The 19,467-nt window shown below is 39.8% G+C and overlaps 1 protein-coding gene across 7 annotated transcripts in view; it reads right to left on the bottom strand.

Moving 5' to 3' along the window:
- The window catches only part of sfxn2.S (sideroflexin 2 S homeolog), a 24,902-nt gene continuing 5,435 nt past the window's right edge, over positions 1–19,467 (bottom strand). For 2 of the 7 annotated variants that reach the window (XM_018226794.2, XM_018226792.2), the window contains exons 2-14: positions 18,176–18,281; positions 17,903–18,081; positions 16,825–16,995; positions 13,753–13,851; positions 13,085–13,160; positions 11,359–11,444; positions 8,659–8,719; positions 6,249–6,315; positions 4,100–4,149; positions 3,026–3,114; positions 2,762–2,811; positions 2,031–2,078; positions 1–437 (exon numbers count right to left, since the gene is read on the bottom strand). In XM_018226794.2, the coding sequence (XP_018082283.1) occupies positions 424–437; positions 2,031–2,078; positions 2,762–2,811; positions 3,026–3,114; positions 4,100–4,149; positions 6,249–6,315; positions 8,659–8,719; positions 11,359–11,444; positions 13,085–13,160; positions 13,753–13,851; positions 16,825–16,995; positions 17,903–18,063 (972 nt within the window). In that variant the 5' untranslated portion in view covers positions 18,064–18,081; positions 18,176–18,281 and the 3' untranslated portion in view covers positions 1–423. 7 annotated transcript variants of the gene reach the window in all.

A 19,467-nucleotide genomic window follows, 5' to 3' on the forward strand; every position in this document is an offset into this window, starting at 1 on the left:
AAGCTTTAACACTACTAATTGCACTGTAAATTCAATGCAGTGCACCCTAGTAGCACTATTTAATATACATACCTCCCATTTTAAAAAACGATCATAAATGTAACAAAAGGCACTGCAAATATTTCCTTGCATTAAAATGTATTTGTAACGGTTCCAGTTCATTGGCTGAAAGGTAACAAGGCTGTGTGGGGGTTTCTTCCCCATGAAAATACTGTTCCTGAAAATATTGTTTAAAAGGCATTTTTTTATACACAGATTAAAATGTTTCACTTTCCTCAATGGACAATGTCTCTTTTTCTAATCAATTTTTGTTTTTGCCTGTCTGTTTATAAGATGGTTACAGTCCCTTGTTAAAGTAAACATAGCGAATGTTGTCTCCATATTGGTTCACTATGGACTCTCTTAGTTCTGGCTCAAGGCTGCTTACAGACATGGAGCTGAAAGGAAACAGACAAGTTACATGAAATAATTGGTTACCAGGGAAATAATCTAATCTCTAATTATACAATATGCATTACAATGATCTATATGCTGCTTCTTATTTCTGTTGACAAGAGCATTGCTTCTAGTGATTACTGAATATGAATTACTTCACACACACACACACACACATGAAGGCGCTCGCACAGGACAGTTCATACAATTGATGTTTCACTTGAAGGAGTCTCCACGCAAAAACATTTTCAGTTTTAAATGTGGTCTGTAAATGTAATTGTATCTGTCTGGCTGTTTGTGTTTCTGCACTGTTGGTTCAGACTCCTGAAACAATGTAGCAGAATAACCAGACCTAGAGGAGAACTAACTCCTGCTCCTGTTACATTGTCAGAGCCAGAACAGAAACGCATAACACTGCTTTCCACTTAGGGCACACAGGCAGATTCGGGGAGATTAGTTGTCCGGCAACAAATCTCCTCTTTATCGGGACGACTTATCTCCCCGAACTGCCTCCCCACTGGTTAGAATGTAAATGGCCGTCAGGATGGCACTTGGAGCGATTCGTTTTCTTGCCTCACAAAGAAACTTCAGGCGACTTCAGAAAACAAATCGCTCCGAGTGCCATCCCGCCGGTGATTTACATTCAAGATAGCGGGAAGGCAGGTGAGGCAGTTCGGGGAGATTAGTCACTGGGCAACTAATCTCCCCGAATCTGCCTGTGTGCCCTGACCCTTCGGTTACCTTTAAGGGGTCTATTTTTCATGCTGTGTAAAAAATGAAGTGAAGAATTTACCTGTGATTTTGCTCATAACAACCAATCAGACCTTTGCTTTTGTTTTCTATCTGGAATGTAATTACTGATTGGTTTCTATGGGCTTCCTTGCTTCCGTCTTCTGAATCTTCACAGCTTTCAAATGGGAGGTCACTGACCCCAGCAGCCGAAAACTTAATTTGTGAGGCTATATTTTTGTTTACTATTGCTAATTTTTTTAAACATATCTTTTCTATTCAGGCCCTTTTCTATTCATATTCCGGTCTCTCGTTTAAATCCCTGCCTGGTTGCTAGGGTATACTAGAACCTAGCAACTAGATAGTTGCTGAAAATCCAAATTGAAGAGCTGGGGATCAAAAAGCTTAATAATTAAAAAAAAAAAACCCCATAAAAACAGAAAATGAAAACGAATTGCAAATACTCATAGAATATGAATACATAGAAGTCTAAGGAGCTAGCACATGGGCAGATTCGGGGAGATTTAGTCGCCATGCCTGCCGAAGTCACCTCACAAGGAAACTTCGGGCGACTTCGGAAATTGAAGTGCAGCTAGTGCATTGGCTCTAGCGTTTTGTCATTATAGCAGGCGGCAGGCACGACGAAGGCAGTTTGGGGAGATTGTCGCCCCGCCAAAGAGGCGATTAGTCGCCAGGCGACGAATTCTCCCTGGATCTGCTCGTGTGCTTGAGGTCTAAAGGTGAACCATCCTTTTTTTTCGAAATGCAAAATGATGTTTTTCTAGAAAGGATTAAATGATAGGTACAGTTCAGGGCTGTTTAGCAGTGCTGTATCAGATGTCTATAGGAAAAGAGAAAGCCCTTACCATCTCTGTGGGAACAAGGAGCAGGCAACAGGAACCATAAAGAGCAAGCTGCAGGGGAAAGGGAAGAGATCAGCCATTATATGTGGAGGAGGAGACTCACAAAGGGAATAAATAAAAGGAAAGACTAGTCACACAATTACATGGTACTACTCTCCTTCTATCATGTCACTCCCCATATTTACCCTGAGTACATACAGACATTCAGATCCAGTGAGCTACGGCGTCAGGCTGTGATCACTGCTTATAGAACAAGAATCAGGCCTATAGTGCACACACAGCAGTTTATTTTTTTTTTTGTTTTATTTCCCCTACCCAAAATGCAGAAGCAAAACAACCTAATAATCACCCCATTGCTTAAAAAGGAAATTTCTCAGATATTGCTGCCCTATTCAGTGCAGAAAACGGTGTGAAACTCAGCAGTGCTCGTTTTTTTCAGCCACTTCTCATCAACAGCAATCGGGGTGACAGAGGATATTTCATTTTACTAAGTGAGGGTGGATGAAACACCTATAGGCCTTCAAACTCCCAAAACAATTTCCTAGCTTTCCCCTTTGAATTAGTCAATCACAATGGTAAGCCAAGGGTAGCTGCAGCCCTGCAATCTAAACTAACAGTCAACTTTCTGCTCACTACAGCTGTATTATCCACAGGTTTAAAGGATTTAGTACAGACTTTAGCTTCCCCCCCACCCCATAACAACCAAAAAGTGGCAACTAACAAATAATACTTACAAACCACCGGCCAGCATGACTTGCAGAGGAGCATGAAGAAACCGTATTTTCTGTGAGAACACAAATTGTATGTAATAATGTGAAATATCAACATACCGCTAATGTTTAACATAAAAAAAGCACTGGCTGAATAAAACTAAATCCAAAACAATTGGAATGGTTGACCACATTTACGTTAACTTAACAATGCTTATTATAGAATGTCCTATATTGTTAGCAACTTTTCAGCTCGCATTCATTTTTTATCATTTGTAAATTCTGTACCTTCCTCTCCTGACATTTTTCCAGCTTTTAAATGGGGTCACTGACCCTGGCAGCCAAAAATCTAGATGGTCAGGGATCCAGCTGTAAATCTATTGGACAAAAAAGGAAGTTTGGCTACTACACTCTAGCCGTCTTCAGCCGACTTCCTGAAGAAGAGTGTAGTAGCCAAAAAATTGAAATAAAACACAACTTTTGTTGCTTTCTCACGAAAGTCCATAGTGTGGTTTATGTTTTGTATATGTTGGATTTGGCATCTTTAACCAGCACCCAGGCAGCTGCTACTTTTGTGTTTGCGTGCACCAGCTTGGACGTGATTATATATATATATATATATATATATATATATATATATATATATATATATATATATATATATATATATATATATATATATATATATATATATACACACACACACACACACACACACTCAGTAGGATGGCACACCGCTTACTAGTTTCATACCTGGGTGCTCGGTTAGGTATTGTGTAGTGCAAAAATGACCAGCAACACCAGAATTTTAGTGAAAAAACGATGTATTCATATATGTACTGTGTCCAGTACATATGGCTGTATATGCACATATGAATACATCGTTTTTTCACCAAAATCCTGGTGTTGCTGGTCATTTTTGCACTATATATTTATATTTATATTTGTTCTAATAAAATGTTTTCTTTATTTTGTTATAAGTCCTGTGAGTGCTCGCCTTCTTTATGGATATATATATATATAGATAGAGATATATATATATATATATATATATATATATATATATATATATATATATATATATATATATATATATATATATATATAGATATATAGATATAGATATATAGATATATAGATATATAGATATATAGATATATACACACACACACACACACACACACACCTACTAATTTGTGACTCATTATCTAAGGGCAGTGTATTCAAGCATTTCATTACTCAATAGCGCCTGATCCTCTCGTAAGAATTCCAGCAGCTTCCAAAATAATATAAAATCACATGAGTATAGTGACAAGAAAAAAGGTGCCCAACAGAACAGATCCATGGAACTGCTTCACTTACTTTCATAAAGGCAAAAGACTCCAGCCTTTCCATCAAAATTGGTAAGAGAACTAGAAAAGAAAGAAACAGTGGTTAAGACAATGTTCATACCGGCTGCAAGAGCGCCCTCCATTGGTCACACTGGCATAAACAACTGCAGAATATTTTCTTAGTTTTACCAACCAAATCATACCTGAAGCATGAAACTACTCCTTTTTACTGACCAAGAAAATGTATATATTATATTTAGCTTATGTAAAATGTTTGAAGAGCAAACTAGCCCATTAACGAGATAGAGGAAACTTGAAGGAACATTAAGACCAAAAAAATGAATTATAATGTAATGAATATAATGTACTGTTGCCCTGCTCTTTTAAAACTGGTTAAGAAACACTAATATAGTTTATATAAACAAGCTGCTGTGTAGCCATGGGGGCAGCCATTCAAGCACAGGATACACAGTAGAAAACAGATAAGTACTACTATAGTTTATATAAACAAGCTGCTGTGTAGCCATGGGGGCAGCCATTCAAGCACAGGATACACAGTAGAAAACAGATAAGTACTACTATAGTTTATATAAACAAGCTGCTGTGTAGCCATGGGGGCAGCCATTCAAAGCTGAAAAAGGAGAAAAGGCACAGAATACACAGTAGATAACAGATAAGTACTACTATAGTTTATATAAACAAGCTGCTGTGTAGGCATGGGGGCAGACATTCAAAGCTGAAAAAGGAGAAAAGGCACAGAATACACAGCAGATAACAGATAAGCTCTGCAATATGAAATGGGATTCTTCAGAACTTATCTTTTATCTACTGTGTATCCTGTGCTTGAATGGCTGTCCCCATGGCTACACAGCAGCTTGTTTATATAAACTATAGTAGTACTTATTTTTATCTACTGTGTATCCTGTGCTTGAATGGCTGCCCCCATGGCTACACAGCAGCTTGTTTATATAAACTATAGTAGTACTTATCTGTTTGATTTTGTTTGTACTGGAATCAGTTATTTGAGTGAGCTCTAATACATCTGCTAGGAAAGGAAGCCCCCCTATAAGATATATTGGATCTGTCAGTCAATGAATATCTGACACCAAACTGCTGCAAGAAGAGAGAATGAAGAGAAACAGATGCTGAGAGAGGAATAGTGAAGATAAACTTGATTATTTAAGAAATGATGCAGAATATTTAATTGATTGTATTTACAAAGTTTCTTATTTTTATTTTCTCAATAGTTCCCCTTTAATCATTCAGCTATTAGGGAGTGAATAGGAGCACCCTTCCTTGATTCATTAAGGACAGCGTTACGTAAACAGGCCATGGAGTTAGGCCTCCAACAGCCTTTATTATACAAATTATGCAGCTGGGTCTCCAAGATGTTTGTGCTATCAGTTCTTGCAGGTGGGTGATTATAATTATAATGCTCATAATGAACTTACTCAAATCTTATATTAAAGAAAATGATTAAAACTGATTTAACAGCACCTTCATTAAAGCATCATCTCTCATGTGCCTTTCTCATGACCCCTATGGGGTTTAGACAAATCAGAGAGTAAATATTTAATCTCCATAAAACCCCCATGTCTTCCTTCCACCCTTCACATTCATTTGCATTTAATTTTGCTCAGAAAACACAAAGGAACATAAGAGAGTTATGCAGCTTTCTTGATAATGTCTGAAACATACATGTCTGGAAACGATGATGTTTGGAGAAACAGCTTTCTTCTATTTTAGGCTAGGGCCATGGTTAACAAGGCTGCCCACCATGCATGGTGCTATGTGATAGAGAGGTGCAAGTGAGACGAAGGAGATGTTCGAAAGGGGAGAGGTGCCACATTCAGATGGAAATGGATAGGGATGCACCAAATCCAGGATTCGGCCTTTTCCAGCAGGATTCAGATACGGATTCTGCCGAATCCTTCTGCCAGGCCGAACCGAATTCTAATTTGCATATTCAAATTAGGAGCGGGGAGGGAAATCGCGGGACTTTTTGTCACAAAACAAGGAAGTAAAAAATATTTTCCTCTTCCCACCCCTAATTTGCATACTCAAATTATGATTTGATTCGGTATTCGCCGAATCTTTTGAGAAGGATTCGGGGGTTCGGCCGAATCCAAAATAGTGGATTCGGTGCATTCCTAGAAATGGACCCATTTAAAGATACTTACTCATCCCAGGAGTGGCCATGGCTATTCTGGAGATTACAACTTGGCTGATTCCCTTGATAGCAGCTTTCTAAATTCACAATGCAAAAGTCAATACTGTGTTAATAACCAATGGATAGGGGAATGGGATCATTCACTGTTCATAATCAGAGCTATTTATGGTCAAAAAAAGACTAATATATTTTGATGTGAAAAAAGCAAGATAGCAGCTTCCTAACACAAGACAACAGCTGCCTGGTAGATCTAAGAACAGCACTCAATAGTAAAAATCCAGGTCCCACTGCAAATCATTCAGTTACATTGAGTAAGAGAAACAACAGCCTGCCAGAAAGCAGTTACTGTACATCCTAAAGTGCTGACTCTTTCTGAAATCACATGACCAGGCTAAATGACCTGACAGCAATATTACAAAAAAAAAAAAAAAAACACTTACTGGTTAAGGAATTAAATTTTATATTGTAGAGTGAATTATTTGCAGTGTTAACCATGTAATTTAGAAATCCAAACTACATGATAAAAATCATGACCGAATCCCTTTAAGCTTCAGAAATCATCCAAATATCAGCAAAAACTGAGGATAACTTTGACAGACAGTAGAAGCTGATGCTGCAAGGTTGATTATTAAAGGAGAAGGAAAGTTCCAGTTGCCAAATGTTAGGGCATCCCCCAGGGATTCTAAAGACTTACCCGATACCACGGGCTGGGGCAGTTTTTTGCTAAGAGTAGCACTAGCCCAGGGCACTAGCAAGCGATCCTCCTCCTCCTCCCTTCTTCTTAATCCAGCCGCCGATGCATGTGCAGTAGATTGAAAAAGCGGTCTTTTTTTGTTAAACTCCAGCTTTTAACACTACTGTGTAGGCATGCCTGCTCAAAGAAAGGAGGAATGAAGAAGATCGCTCACAAGTACCCTGGGCCTGTGCAGTTTTCTGCTAACAAGAGCACTGGGGTTAGTGAATACAATCCTTGGGGGGTGCCCTAACATTTGGCACCCCTTATTTACAGCGTCACCAATACTTCTATTGGATGCTGTATGTCTCCTTGTATACAAAGCAGGTATATTGTTTTTTCCTGACAAAACAGCACAAGTGCTGATGCAGTACGATGCACAAAACCTTGCCCCTTAGGAACACTTTTGGCAGGTGCAAAGGCTGCTCTGCACTTTGTATCTCGTGGCAATCCTGGATGACATGCAAGGTAGGAGTGTATCATCTGGCAAGTGCTTTTAGTCTAAACAAGGATTGTAAGCTCTTAATCACTTTTGTTTTTATGTATGTATACACCAATTTACTGTACAGAGCTGTGGATTATGATGGCACATGAATGTTAATAATAATAATATCATAGGGATAAGATGCAGAGTGCAAAAACAGGTGCACTTTTATTTTTTCTGTACGTGTATAAGGGGTAATTTACCACTGGTGCAAGTGCTAAAGCAATAATGGCCACAAAGTCGCGCCCTTACTTTTTGCTCTCCAACCACTTGCGTCTGGAGAGCAGTCCTGACATGCACAAGGCAGCCTTGTTGCCTGTCATAGGGCAGGCAGTAAGTACTGGGCTTATTTGCAGCCTGCACCCGGTAGTGCTCCCTAACTTGTGTGTCTGAAAGATGCATAAGTTAATGGACGGGTAGGTGTGGAGATAAAAATGCTTAGGTGTCTCTCCCCCCCTAAACGGTTTAATGCAGGCAGTGTTATATTCACTGGTTTGTGCAGGTCCTGTCAGTGCTTTGAACTGCATCCAAGGGCACCGAGTGTGGAGCAGGAAGAAAGGTGTGACAAACTTGCACCCACTTCCTTCACTTTGCACCCTGCCCCGCCTTCAGCTGAAGGTCCTAAGCTTTTTTTGTTATCATTAAAAAGTTACTGCAACTGAAACAAAGTATTGACAGCTTTGTCACCTGCAATACCACTTCTCACCAGTTTCACCAAAAGGCAAACTCTATAAGGGGCCATAAAGCACTTTACCCAGCTATTGTTTTTGTTGCAGACACTACAAATAAAGGTTGAAATACAGTACATTTGGGACTAAAAACATCTCACTGTGTCATACATAAAGCAGTTGGAAAAGCTCTATAGGTAAATTAACGTTTACAGGTATGAAATCTCTTACTTGCCCACGGATATTCAAAAAAGCTCCTAATCTCAGGAAGGCCACCTCCCATAGCGATCACTTTAAAGGAGAACTAAACCCCCCTTTAGCCAAAAGTCCCCACTGGGTCCCCTCCAGGCCTTACTGCCGATGGCGCCTGTGAGCTCCGCTGCACTGAATCTGCATGTTCGGTCAGTATTTCTAGAGGGGACACAATTCAGGGGTAAGACCCAGGTCCCAAGCATGTTGGGTAATATAGCTCATAACGGTACTTAATAATTTCTCCTTATAGGAAGTTCTTTTAATTAAAATTTTTCAGCCTTACCTTAGAGTGTCCCAGTTTATTATCGTTTTCATCAGTTACTGCGATGCCGTTAATAATCTCCCTAATGAAAGCACAAAGAACCAGTATAAATCTCAACATTTTCATGAGGAACAACAGACAAAGAATTCCGCAGCGATAAATAAGAATGCGTGGATTGTGTTACAGTTAAAACAATGAATTTAATTATGCTAGACATTGCATTGTAACTGCAATAAAGCAACTCTTCCGTTTCAATGCAACAATGCCTTTTTATTTATATACTGAACCGTGGCAATTCACATTAGTTTTATTTTTGGGGGGACAATGTGTCCAACTAAAACCCCCCTTCTCCTCTGTTGAGCTACTAAGCATGTCCATGGTACACCCCCTTGATCATGAATAGGGCTTGTGCTGAACATACTTTTCGCCTATTGTTTTAATTATGAAAATATATAGCTAAACAAGGCAAATAGGCAAACTGAAGCGACTCCATGTTTCCTCCATGTAAGGTATATATACTGATTAACAATATACAACACCTTCCCTTCACTTTCTGCTGCAACGGTTTTGGCAGGAGTCCATTATGCAGGAAAATTATCTGTGCTCTGGAAATCTAAACATGGAGTAGTTTCAGTTTCCTTGATTATCTAGAGAAATAACAAAATTCATAGTTTTTCTGCAAATAATAAAAGGCAAACAATATGGTAAACCCTATTCACTGCATTTGTAATTTATAAGGGGGGTGTACTACCTGTAACATGCCCAGAGATACTCTTCATTTGTCCCCCAAACACAGTTGGACTGGGCCAATGAGGCACCTGGGGGAAAATTTACTAAAGGGCGAAGTGACTAACGTTAGCTAAAATTCGCCAGAGTGACGTCATTTCGTTACTTTGCTAATTTACTAACGGGCGCTGGCGTAACTTTGCTAGCGAAGGAGATAGACTCTAGCGCTACTTCACACTCTTATGCCAGGCAAAGTTTCGCTCTGGCGAAAGAGCCTTATTTCGCAAATTCACGAAGATGCAGATTTTACTGAAAGTTAACTCTTGCGTCAGACTCGGCTTCGCCAGCTCAGACCAGACGAAGTGCAATGGAATGTATAGGGCTTCTTCAAGTTTTAGTTTAAACATTTTCTAAGTCCCAAAAAACGCTGGCGTCTTAATTTTTTCAGGGTGATAGGCTGCAAAAGTCTGGAAAAAATGTTTTGGGTACCCGGGCTCCCCCATACATTTCCAAACATATGGCACATAAACTATACACTGGGCTCATGTGTAGGGCAATATAACAACTTTATTTATTAAGGTTTCCCAGGCTTGTGTAATGTAATGTATTTGCTGCAACATATACGTCAATTCAGCTTTGACTTCCCGCCGTATGCAAATTAGCCAACGCTAGCGCAACTTCACAACCTGGACAGAACTTTGGATTTTAGTGAACTAGCGTTGTCCTGTAGAATCTACGCCTGTTTGAAGTGTTGCGATGTAAGCGAAGCCATCGCTGGTGAATTTACGGAGGTTAGTGAATTTGCCCCACAGTCCCCCCAGCATGTAATATCTATGGGTTAGAGACACGCATAATATGAAATATATCTAATAAAAAAAAAGCCCAACTTCAGTTCATTATCAGGGAGTTTTGTTTCTAGCACCTAAGTTAATACATAGTAAGCTAAGTTAAATTAAGTCCATCAGCTTTTCCTGTTAATTCTTTCACACCAATGAAAACACTGACTGATCCCCTTTCTGCTGACACATGAGAATGTCCACAGCAAGCACTGCAAGGGACCTGAGGGCAAGTGGTCTCCCACTGAATTTATTGGATGCAGAGCAAGACTCACAAGTATACCTGATCATTGTGCTCCATCTGTGCAGCTAACCAGACCTCCTTGGCACATCACACCTATTACATATTAAAGGAGAACTAAACCTTAACAATGAATATGGCTAAAAATGCATATTTTATATACTGAAAATGTTGCACCAGCCTAAAGTTTCAGCTTGTCAATAGCAGCAATGATCCAGGACTTCAAACTTGTCACAGGGGGTCACCATCTTGGAAAGTGTCTGTGACACTCACATGCTCAGTGGGCTCTGAGCAGCTGTTGAGAAGCTAAGCTTAGGGCTCGTCACTAATTATCCAGCAGAAAATGAGGTTGGTCTGTAATATAAGATGATGCTACAGGGCTGATTATTAAATTCTGATGCTAATTGCACTGGTTTCTGTGCTGCTGTATAGTAATTATCTGCATTAATTACTAATCAGCCTTATATTGTGACATTTCTATTCTATGTGTACTATATATTGTGAGTGGGTCCCTAAGCTCAGTAAGTGACAGCAGCACAGAGCATGTGCAGTGAATCAGCAGAAAAGAAGATGGGGAGCTACTGGGGCATCTTTGGAGACACAGATCTTTACTGCTAAAGGGCTGTGGTTGCCTTGGAGTGGTTCAGAAGCCCAAAACATAATGTACAACATTTCTAGCCTACTTCTTTAGTTAAGCTTTAGTTCTCCTTTAACCAATGTGCTCTGACTAGTGAGTGAACCAACTGATAGGTGTCTGGGAGTACCTGAAACTCAAAATATGCATACACTGTACAGAGACTGTACAGAGACTAATGTACTTGATGAAGGAACCATGAATGTTGTTTATTATTTGTTTGTTACTCTTAGATTTTGGTTTATTTGGTTAATCCAGTGAGCACTCAGTGCCAGCCCACTTACTGCTGTCTCATCATAGGAATGTTGACACAATTGGCAGCCGCCACTGCAGCGAAGGGAACCCATCGTGCTACCAAAGGAGGAGCTTTCTAAAGGGCAACAATGGAAAAAAATCTTAGAAATAGAGAAAATCCATTGGACATAGAAACAATTTGATTTGTTGGAATGCACCACATATGAGGACTATGAATTATGGAAAGGCCATCTCTCATAGACTCCATTTTATCCAAATAATCCAAGTTTTTTAAAATGATTTCCTTTTTCTCTGTAATAATAAAACAGTACCTTGTACTTGATCCCAACTAAAATATAATTAATCCTTAATGGAAGCAAAACCAGCCTTTTGGGTTTATTTAATAAATGATTTTCTAGTAGACGAGTGAATATCCAGAAAACCACAGGTTCTGAGCACTATGGATAAAAGGTCCCATAACTGTATATATACCGTACATACACACATCATAATAATACTATGAACTTTAACTCAAAGGCCTTCATGTTGCATGGTCAAAGCAGAACCTTAGGATACAAGAAGCAAACACTGCTCTAAAAATGTTTCCACAGTTTGTACAGCGCTTTCATCATGATAAAAAGCAAAATAGAGTAAACGCAAACCCTCATGTTATTATTCCCCACACACCGCAGTGTCAGTTAATGTACCACTGAAAAGTACCTGGCTGGAAGAGGCATTTGTTTTTACTTGGCTGATTAAATTAATGCCTTTAAGAATGGCTTGGATAACTTCTTGGACAAGCATTATATCCAAGGCTACTGGGATCTCAACATCTAGTTAAAGGGATACTGTCATGGGAAAACATTTTTTCAAAATGAATCAGTTAATGGTGCTGCTCCAGCAGAATTCTGCACTGAATCCATTTCTCAAAAGAGCAAACAGATTTTTTTATATTCAATTTTGAAATCTGACATGGGGCTAGACATTTTGTCAATTTCCCAGCTGCCCCAGTCATGTGACTTGTGCTCTGATAAACTTCAATAACTCTTTACTGCTGTACTGCAAGTTGGAGTGATATCACCCCCCCTCCCTTCCACCCCCAGCAGCCAAACAAAAGAACAATGGGAAGGTAACCAGATAACAGCTCCCTAACACAAGATAACAGCTGCCTGGTAGATCTAAGAACAGCACTCAATAGTAAAAACCCATGTCCCACTGAGACTCATTCAGTTACATTGAAAAGGAAAAACAGCAGCCTGCCAGAAAGCATTTCTTTCCTAAAATGCAGGCAGAAGTCACATGCCCAGGGGCAGCTGGGAAATTGACAAAATGTCTAGCCCCATGTCGGATTTTAAAATTGAATATAAAAAAAATCTCTTTTGAGAAATGGATTTCAGTTCAGAATTCTGCTGGAGCAACACTATTAACTGATTCATTTTGAAAAAAACATGTTTTCTGATGACAGGATCCCTTTAATATCGGTAAAAGTATATACAGTTAATATACGAGAGTGTATAGATATAGGTCTGTATAAGTATGTGTATATATGTGCACTAGTGAATATGTATATACTGTCCAATGATAGCACTCACAGGATTTACATAGTCACACCAAAAAGTCAAAAATAAAAAAGGTTTGTTGGATCAATAAACCTTTTTCTTTATTTTTGACGTCACTGTGTAAATCCTGGGAGTGCTATCATTCTGAATAGTTTATTTATTATTTGTTGCATACGAATCCAGGTCTCTACTACTTTAAGAAGTTCACTTTACATACCTTAGTGTACAAGTTCAGTCCTACAGCTGTAGCCAATGCTGTACTTGTGGCAGTCACATAAGCCACGCCAATCTGACTACAGGAGAAGAACGGACGTATTTATAAGGCACAATATACAAAACTTAACATTGTCAGTATGCAATGAAATATTATACTGTACAAAAGTTGTACTGTGATTTTCTAATAGCTCAAGATAATGCAATATTCTGAGCACTTACCAATACCTATTTAGTAGGGATGCACCAAATCCAGGATTCTGTTCAGGATCCAGCCAGACTTTGGCTCTTTCAACAGGATTCAGGCAAATCAAATCCGAATATTTAAAACCACGTGACTTTTCATCACACAAACAAGGACGTTAAAAAATGTTTCACATGTGCCAATCTCTTTGACCCTTCCTAACCCTAATTGAATATACAAATTAGGATTTGGATTCGGTTCTGTATTCGGCCAAATCTTTCATGAATTCGGACTAATTCCAAAATAGTGGATTTGCCGCATCCCTACAATTTAGTCTATGTGTTCCAGAGAACTAATATACAAGCTTAAAGGAACATCAGCTCTGTTAATTCACCTAGTCACATTTTATACACAAAGTGAAGCCTGTGGCCCTCTGCCGTTTAACTACGACTCTCAGAATCATGCGATTCCTTGTTGTTAATACTTACGTGAGCGTGATTGGAGACGCTGCATTTCTGTTTGTATAGTTCACCAAAGCATTGAATGACTGGTTAACCCACTGCCAAAATACCACCGCCGGCACAGTTCTGAAATCCAACAAATAAGGTTAAATAATGGCAATAAGCAAGCTAATTAAGAGCACACGTCACAGGTTCTACTAACTTTATGTATTACACCTGAGCTGGATGCAGATGAAAGCGATGACTGCAATGGACATGAAACTGCTACTTCATGGAAAAAAAATTTCAATGATTAGAAATGTATTTTGCCCTTATTATAAATATAGCCAACCCCATACCCTGGCCCAGTGCAGACAAAAGTATTACTTATAGATCCTGAGTATAGGCAGACTCCATTCACTGTGGTGCCAAAAGCTAAACCAGACGCCTCTCATCTGTTGCCTGATAAATGTCCCTTAATGATCCAAGATGGTGATGACCTCATAGCCTATCAAGAACCATACTAAGCCAGAAGTTTTAGGGTGAAGGACTGGTCTGAGCAGACACAATGCCGAAACCACAACACTAGGAATCAATGGAAAAAACAAGTGCAGAGGGGTTAGGGAAAGTCCAGATTGTATAAAGTGTAAGAACATTTTCCTGCCAGTACTTTTAGTATGATAGAGTGGAATTCTGAGACAATTTGCAATTGGTTTTCATCTTTCATTATTTTTTGAGTTATTTAGCGTTTTATTCAGCAGCTTTACGGTTTGCAATTTCAGCAATCTGGTGGCTAAGATGTGAATGACCTTAGCAACCATGTATTAAGGTGAATAAGGGACTGGAATATGAATAGAAGAGGGACTGGACAGAAAGATAAGTAATAATACATTTGTAGCCTTATAGAGCATTTGTTTTTTAGAAGGGATCAGTGACACCCATTTCAATGTTGGAAAAAGTCAGAAGAAGGAGGCTGATAATTCAAAAACTGTAAAAAAGAAAAGAATGAAGGCCAACTGAAAGTTGCATAGAATTAGCCACATCTATAATGTGCTAAAAGTTAACTTACAGGTGAACCATCCTTAAAGGCAAGTGCCGCTGTGATCTGTGCGCAATGGGACATGTATGTGCCATCACCTGGATAGATACTGGCAGCTGATTCAGTCATTCTTGATCAGACTCAAAAGATTTGAATTTCCTGTTTATGGTTTGCTTGACAAGCACTGCATTGTACTGCGGTTTGTTAGGTTTCCCTTGAGAAAGGTGACAGAGGGCGACATACTGTATCAGCACCCAGGCTATTTTCCCTGTTAGAGCCTGCTCATTGTTTGTTGATGATATACAAATGGGCAGCGCCAATCTGCGCCTTTATGCCGTCTAAGATGGCCTTCCGTTGCACGACGCTAGTGCAGAGAGAGCAATTGCGCTCTCTGCACTAGAAGAGCCGAATTTCCAGGTTGAAAAACGGAAATTCAGCTCTTAGTTACCAGGAGCGGCATTTTTGCCGCCCCCTGGTAACCAGGGGGGCGCTGCCGCCTGAGGCAAGTGGATCAACTCGCCTCATTGGTGGAGCGCCCCTGCATAGTGCCTTGCAAGAGTAATTCACCTCTTGGCCAATGTTCCCTCTAAGCTGTGCACTCATGAGTGCGGACACAAATTTTGAGGGCAGTGAACACAGCAAATTGTGCTACATACAAAAAATGTTGTGTTTTCACATATAATGTGTGAAGTAAAGTGAAGTTGGAAGGCCACTACGGAACACATTTTAGGACATCCTCCTGCAAATTACCTGTCCTCCATGCGATGTCCTACGGCTTAGGAATGCCGCATCAGGTGCTATTACCGTCACTCATCCTCCAAATCTGCAGTCATACCTCCGTCGTAGTTTCTCACGCTGATGCGCGATTGACCACACACTAAGAAGAGAGGGTAGAGGACGGAGGTATGACTGCAGATTTGGAGGATGAGTGACGGCAAAAGCACCCGATGCTGCATTCCTAAGCCGTAGGACATCGCATGGAGGACAGGAATTTTCCGGACGATGTCCTAAAATGCTGTCAGTAGGCCACACAATATAAATCTACTGTAGAAGCTTAAATTAACCACATTTTTTGCTCTGCAAATCACTCGTGAATGGTATGTACGGTGTTTCCATAGTCAGAGCATAATGCTAGTACCATATGGGGACTGTAATCAGCCAGGCTGAAAATTAAGTGTGAAGAGCGCAGAGGCTGATTAAGGCCACTTTGCCAGATATCTTATCAGGATCCCCTTCTTTTCACTCCAGGCCCAAGTTCATATTTTTATTTTATATCAAGCACAAGGCAGGCAATATTTGCTGTGTGTAATAATTAACTAATCCGTGACACACACAACCCGGGGACAGACACCTGACAAACACCTGAGCAGACACTCTGTGTTCCCAGGGAAGGAAAACATTTCCCTCCACGCTTCCTACACAATTCCTCATTCCAGTCTGCTCCATGCTTCCTACCCATTCTTCGTTCCAGTCTGCTCCATGCTTCTTACCCAATTCCTCATTCCAGTCTGCTCCATGCTTCATACCCATTCCTTCTTCCAGTCTGCTCCATGCTGCATACACATTCATTCTTCCAGTCTGCTCCATGCTTCCCACCAGTTTCTCATTCCAGTCTGCTCCATGCTTCCAACCCATTCCTCATTTCAGTCTGCTCCATGCTTTCTACCCATTCCTCATTTCAGTCTGCTCCATGCTTCCTACACAATTCCTCTTTCCTGCCTGCTCCATGCTTCCTACCCATTCCTTATTCCAGTCTGCTTCATGCTTCCTATCCATTCCTCATTCCAGCCTGCTTCATGCTTCCTACCCATTCCTCATACCAGTCTGCTCCATACTTCCTACCCATTCATTCTTCTAGTCTGCTCCATGCTTCCTGCCCATTTCTCATTCCAGTCTGCTTCCTATCCATTCCACCCCAACTACAAGTGTTTTATGTCACCCTTAGGTAATGCTTTCTACCTGTGGGCAAGGTTATAAGCAACCTGTAGCAAAAACACTGGGTGTGCTAAATGTATGACCTTACCAGACAAATCTGAAGTATTAAGCTTGCATCTCCAATTTGTAGGAACAATGGCCTTTACCTGTAAAACTGAAGCATGCACCCTGTGATGGCCATTCCGCCAGGGACTTGGAAAGACATTCTTCCAATTAAATTCATTTTGTCCCCGGTGTCTGGATGAAAAGCAGAGTCATAAAGCTTCTTGGCATAATGCAGTTGTTCTGTACTTGTTCCTGGTGGCACAGAACCTGCTCTGGGGAAAAAGAAGTATGATTACCCCACCATACTAGATGCAGAGTCCGGGCTTAAAGGAACAGTAACATCAAAAAATTCAAGTGTATTAAAGGAATACAAATATAATGCAGTGTTGTCATGCACTGGTAACGGATGTGTTTGCTTCAGAAAACAAATTGTTTATAAAATTAACCTGTGCCATATAGCCTTTTTTCAATTTCCACAGCTAAACCGCAGTTTTTTTATGAATTATAGTAGTGTTTTTGAAGCAAACACATCAGTTTTACCAGTCCAGGGCAACAGTACGTGATATTTTCATTACTTTAAAACACTTCCATTTTTGGTGTTCCGTTAAAGTGGACCTGTCAACCAGACACAAAAAGCTGTAAAATAAAAGTCCTTTTCAAATTAAATATGAAATCCAATTTCTATTTTTTATTAAAGCATTTATAGCTGTTGTAAACACATTTAAAAATCTCAGCTGTCAATCAAATATTGCCTGCCCCTCCTCTATGCCTTAGGCTCTGAGATGATACAAGGCTTGTCTCAATAACAGTGTCCACAAAATGGCTCCTGCCTGCTATAATTATGAATTCCCAGACTGAAGGAAACAAGAGTCAAATAATTTATATTCTGTAATTAAAGTTCATTTTGCTTGACTAATGTGATAAAATAGTATTTTGAATAATTTATTTGGGTGATGTGTCCCCTTTAAAGAAGAAGGAAAGTGTAAATCACTGGGGGGTACCAAATGTTTGGCACTCCCACAGTCATTATAATCACTTACCCGATATCCCAGGCTGGTGCTCCTTTTAGAAGAACACTATACCAGTCCTGGGTTCTTCTTATCACAATCCCTGGGGGATGCCTAACATCCCCCCCCCCCCCCCAGAGATTTACACTTCTCTTCTCCTTAATCCATTTACCTGCACGAATCCACAAGCTGTTTTGCGCTATCCAATTCCTGTTCTGAGACAAGAGCTGTCCTGGGATCTGTAATGTTAAAGAAGTGCTTCAACCTCCCCACAAATGTACTTTGGTCCCATCGAGGAGCATCAATGTTGAATTTAGTGATCTCCATTTCCATAGTGGTCCTTTTCTTTACCTGAAATTGGAAAATGAGAAATATGAAATCTTATCCAATGCTAAAAATAACATTTCTGAAGTGATTTTTTTCCAGCTGAAATAGAGTCACAAACCTTGTAGAAGATGCAGACACTGATTAGTGGGCTATAGCCTTTACTCAGCAAGCAAAGTTATCCAAATAGTGAGAGGTGATTCTGCCTTTAGATAGACACCAGGACCCTGGTTCAAGAAAAATACAAAACTAATTTGGACTGTCACATATGCACCACCAATATGACTAGAGGGGAAACATTTGAGCAGAGCTTCTACCTTGAGGGTCAGACTAAAGCATCAAAGAAACACAAACAGATATAATAAATATATCTGTAATTTTATATTTCACTCTCAAATAAACACACGTCTTCACCATAATGGATCTTTACACAGTATGATATATACAGGTATGGGGCCTGTTATCCTGGGACCTGGGGATTTCCGGATAATGGATCGTAATTTGGATCTTTATACCTCAAGTCTACTAGAAAATCAAGTAAACATTAAATAAACCCAATAGGCTGGTTTTGCTTCCAATAAGGATTAATTATATCTTAGTTTGGATCAAGTACAAGGTGCAGTTTTATTATTACAAAGAAAAAGGAAATAATTCTAAAAAATTTAATAAAATGGAGTCTATGGGAGACATCCTTTCAGTAATTCAGAACTTTCGGGATAACGTGCTTCCAGATAACGGGTCCCATACCTGTATATGGACAAAGCACTTCCATTAAACCCATTAGGGCAAAAAAGACTATTGGTTGATCAACACCATAGTGATCAATAAAGAAAGGAAACCTTCCAGGGAAACCTTGCTGGGTTGTTACATTACACATGGCTTGCTCCTAATGAGTAAAATGAACAACACCCAGCACATGCAACATCATTAATGGTGAAAATTATTCCAAATCCAGTGTACAAAAGGAATCTGTCATAAGAAAACTTGTTCCTGTGCACTACTGGTTGTTTTAAAAACCCTGGAATGTAACCAGCGATAATAAAACCCTGCAGGAAGCCTTTAACAACGGTACGTTCTTTGGAAATTAGGAAAAGTTAATCACAATTCCCCCTCACTCTATAGATGCTAAGCAGGAGAACCTTTACCTCTGGGTCAAAACCAACGCCTTGGCTGAACATGCTGTTCTGATTTGGTCCCCACCCTTAAAGGTGGCCAAAGACGCACAGATAATATTGTATGAAACAAATTTTCATACGATATTCGGTGGGTGTATGGTGGGAAAAGAGCCGACTGATATCGGCAGAAGACTTGGATATCGGTTGGCTCATCGATCGAAAATTTTGATCAGGTGCCTTTGAAGGCACTCGAACATCAGCCATTGTTAGTGCTGAATCGTCAGATACAGGTAGAATT

Source organism: Xenopus laevis, chromosome 7S, assembly GCF_017654675.1.
Source record: "Xenopus laevis strain J_2021 chromosome 7S, Xenopus_laevis_v10.1, whole genome shotgun sequence".
NCBI classification, from domain to species: domain Eukaryota; kingdom Metazoa; phylum Chordata; class Amphibia; order Anura; family Pipidae; genus Xenopus; species Xenopus laevis.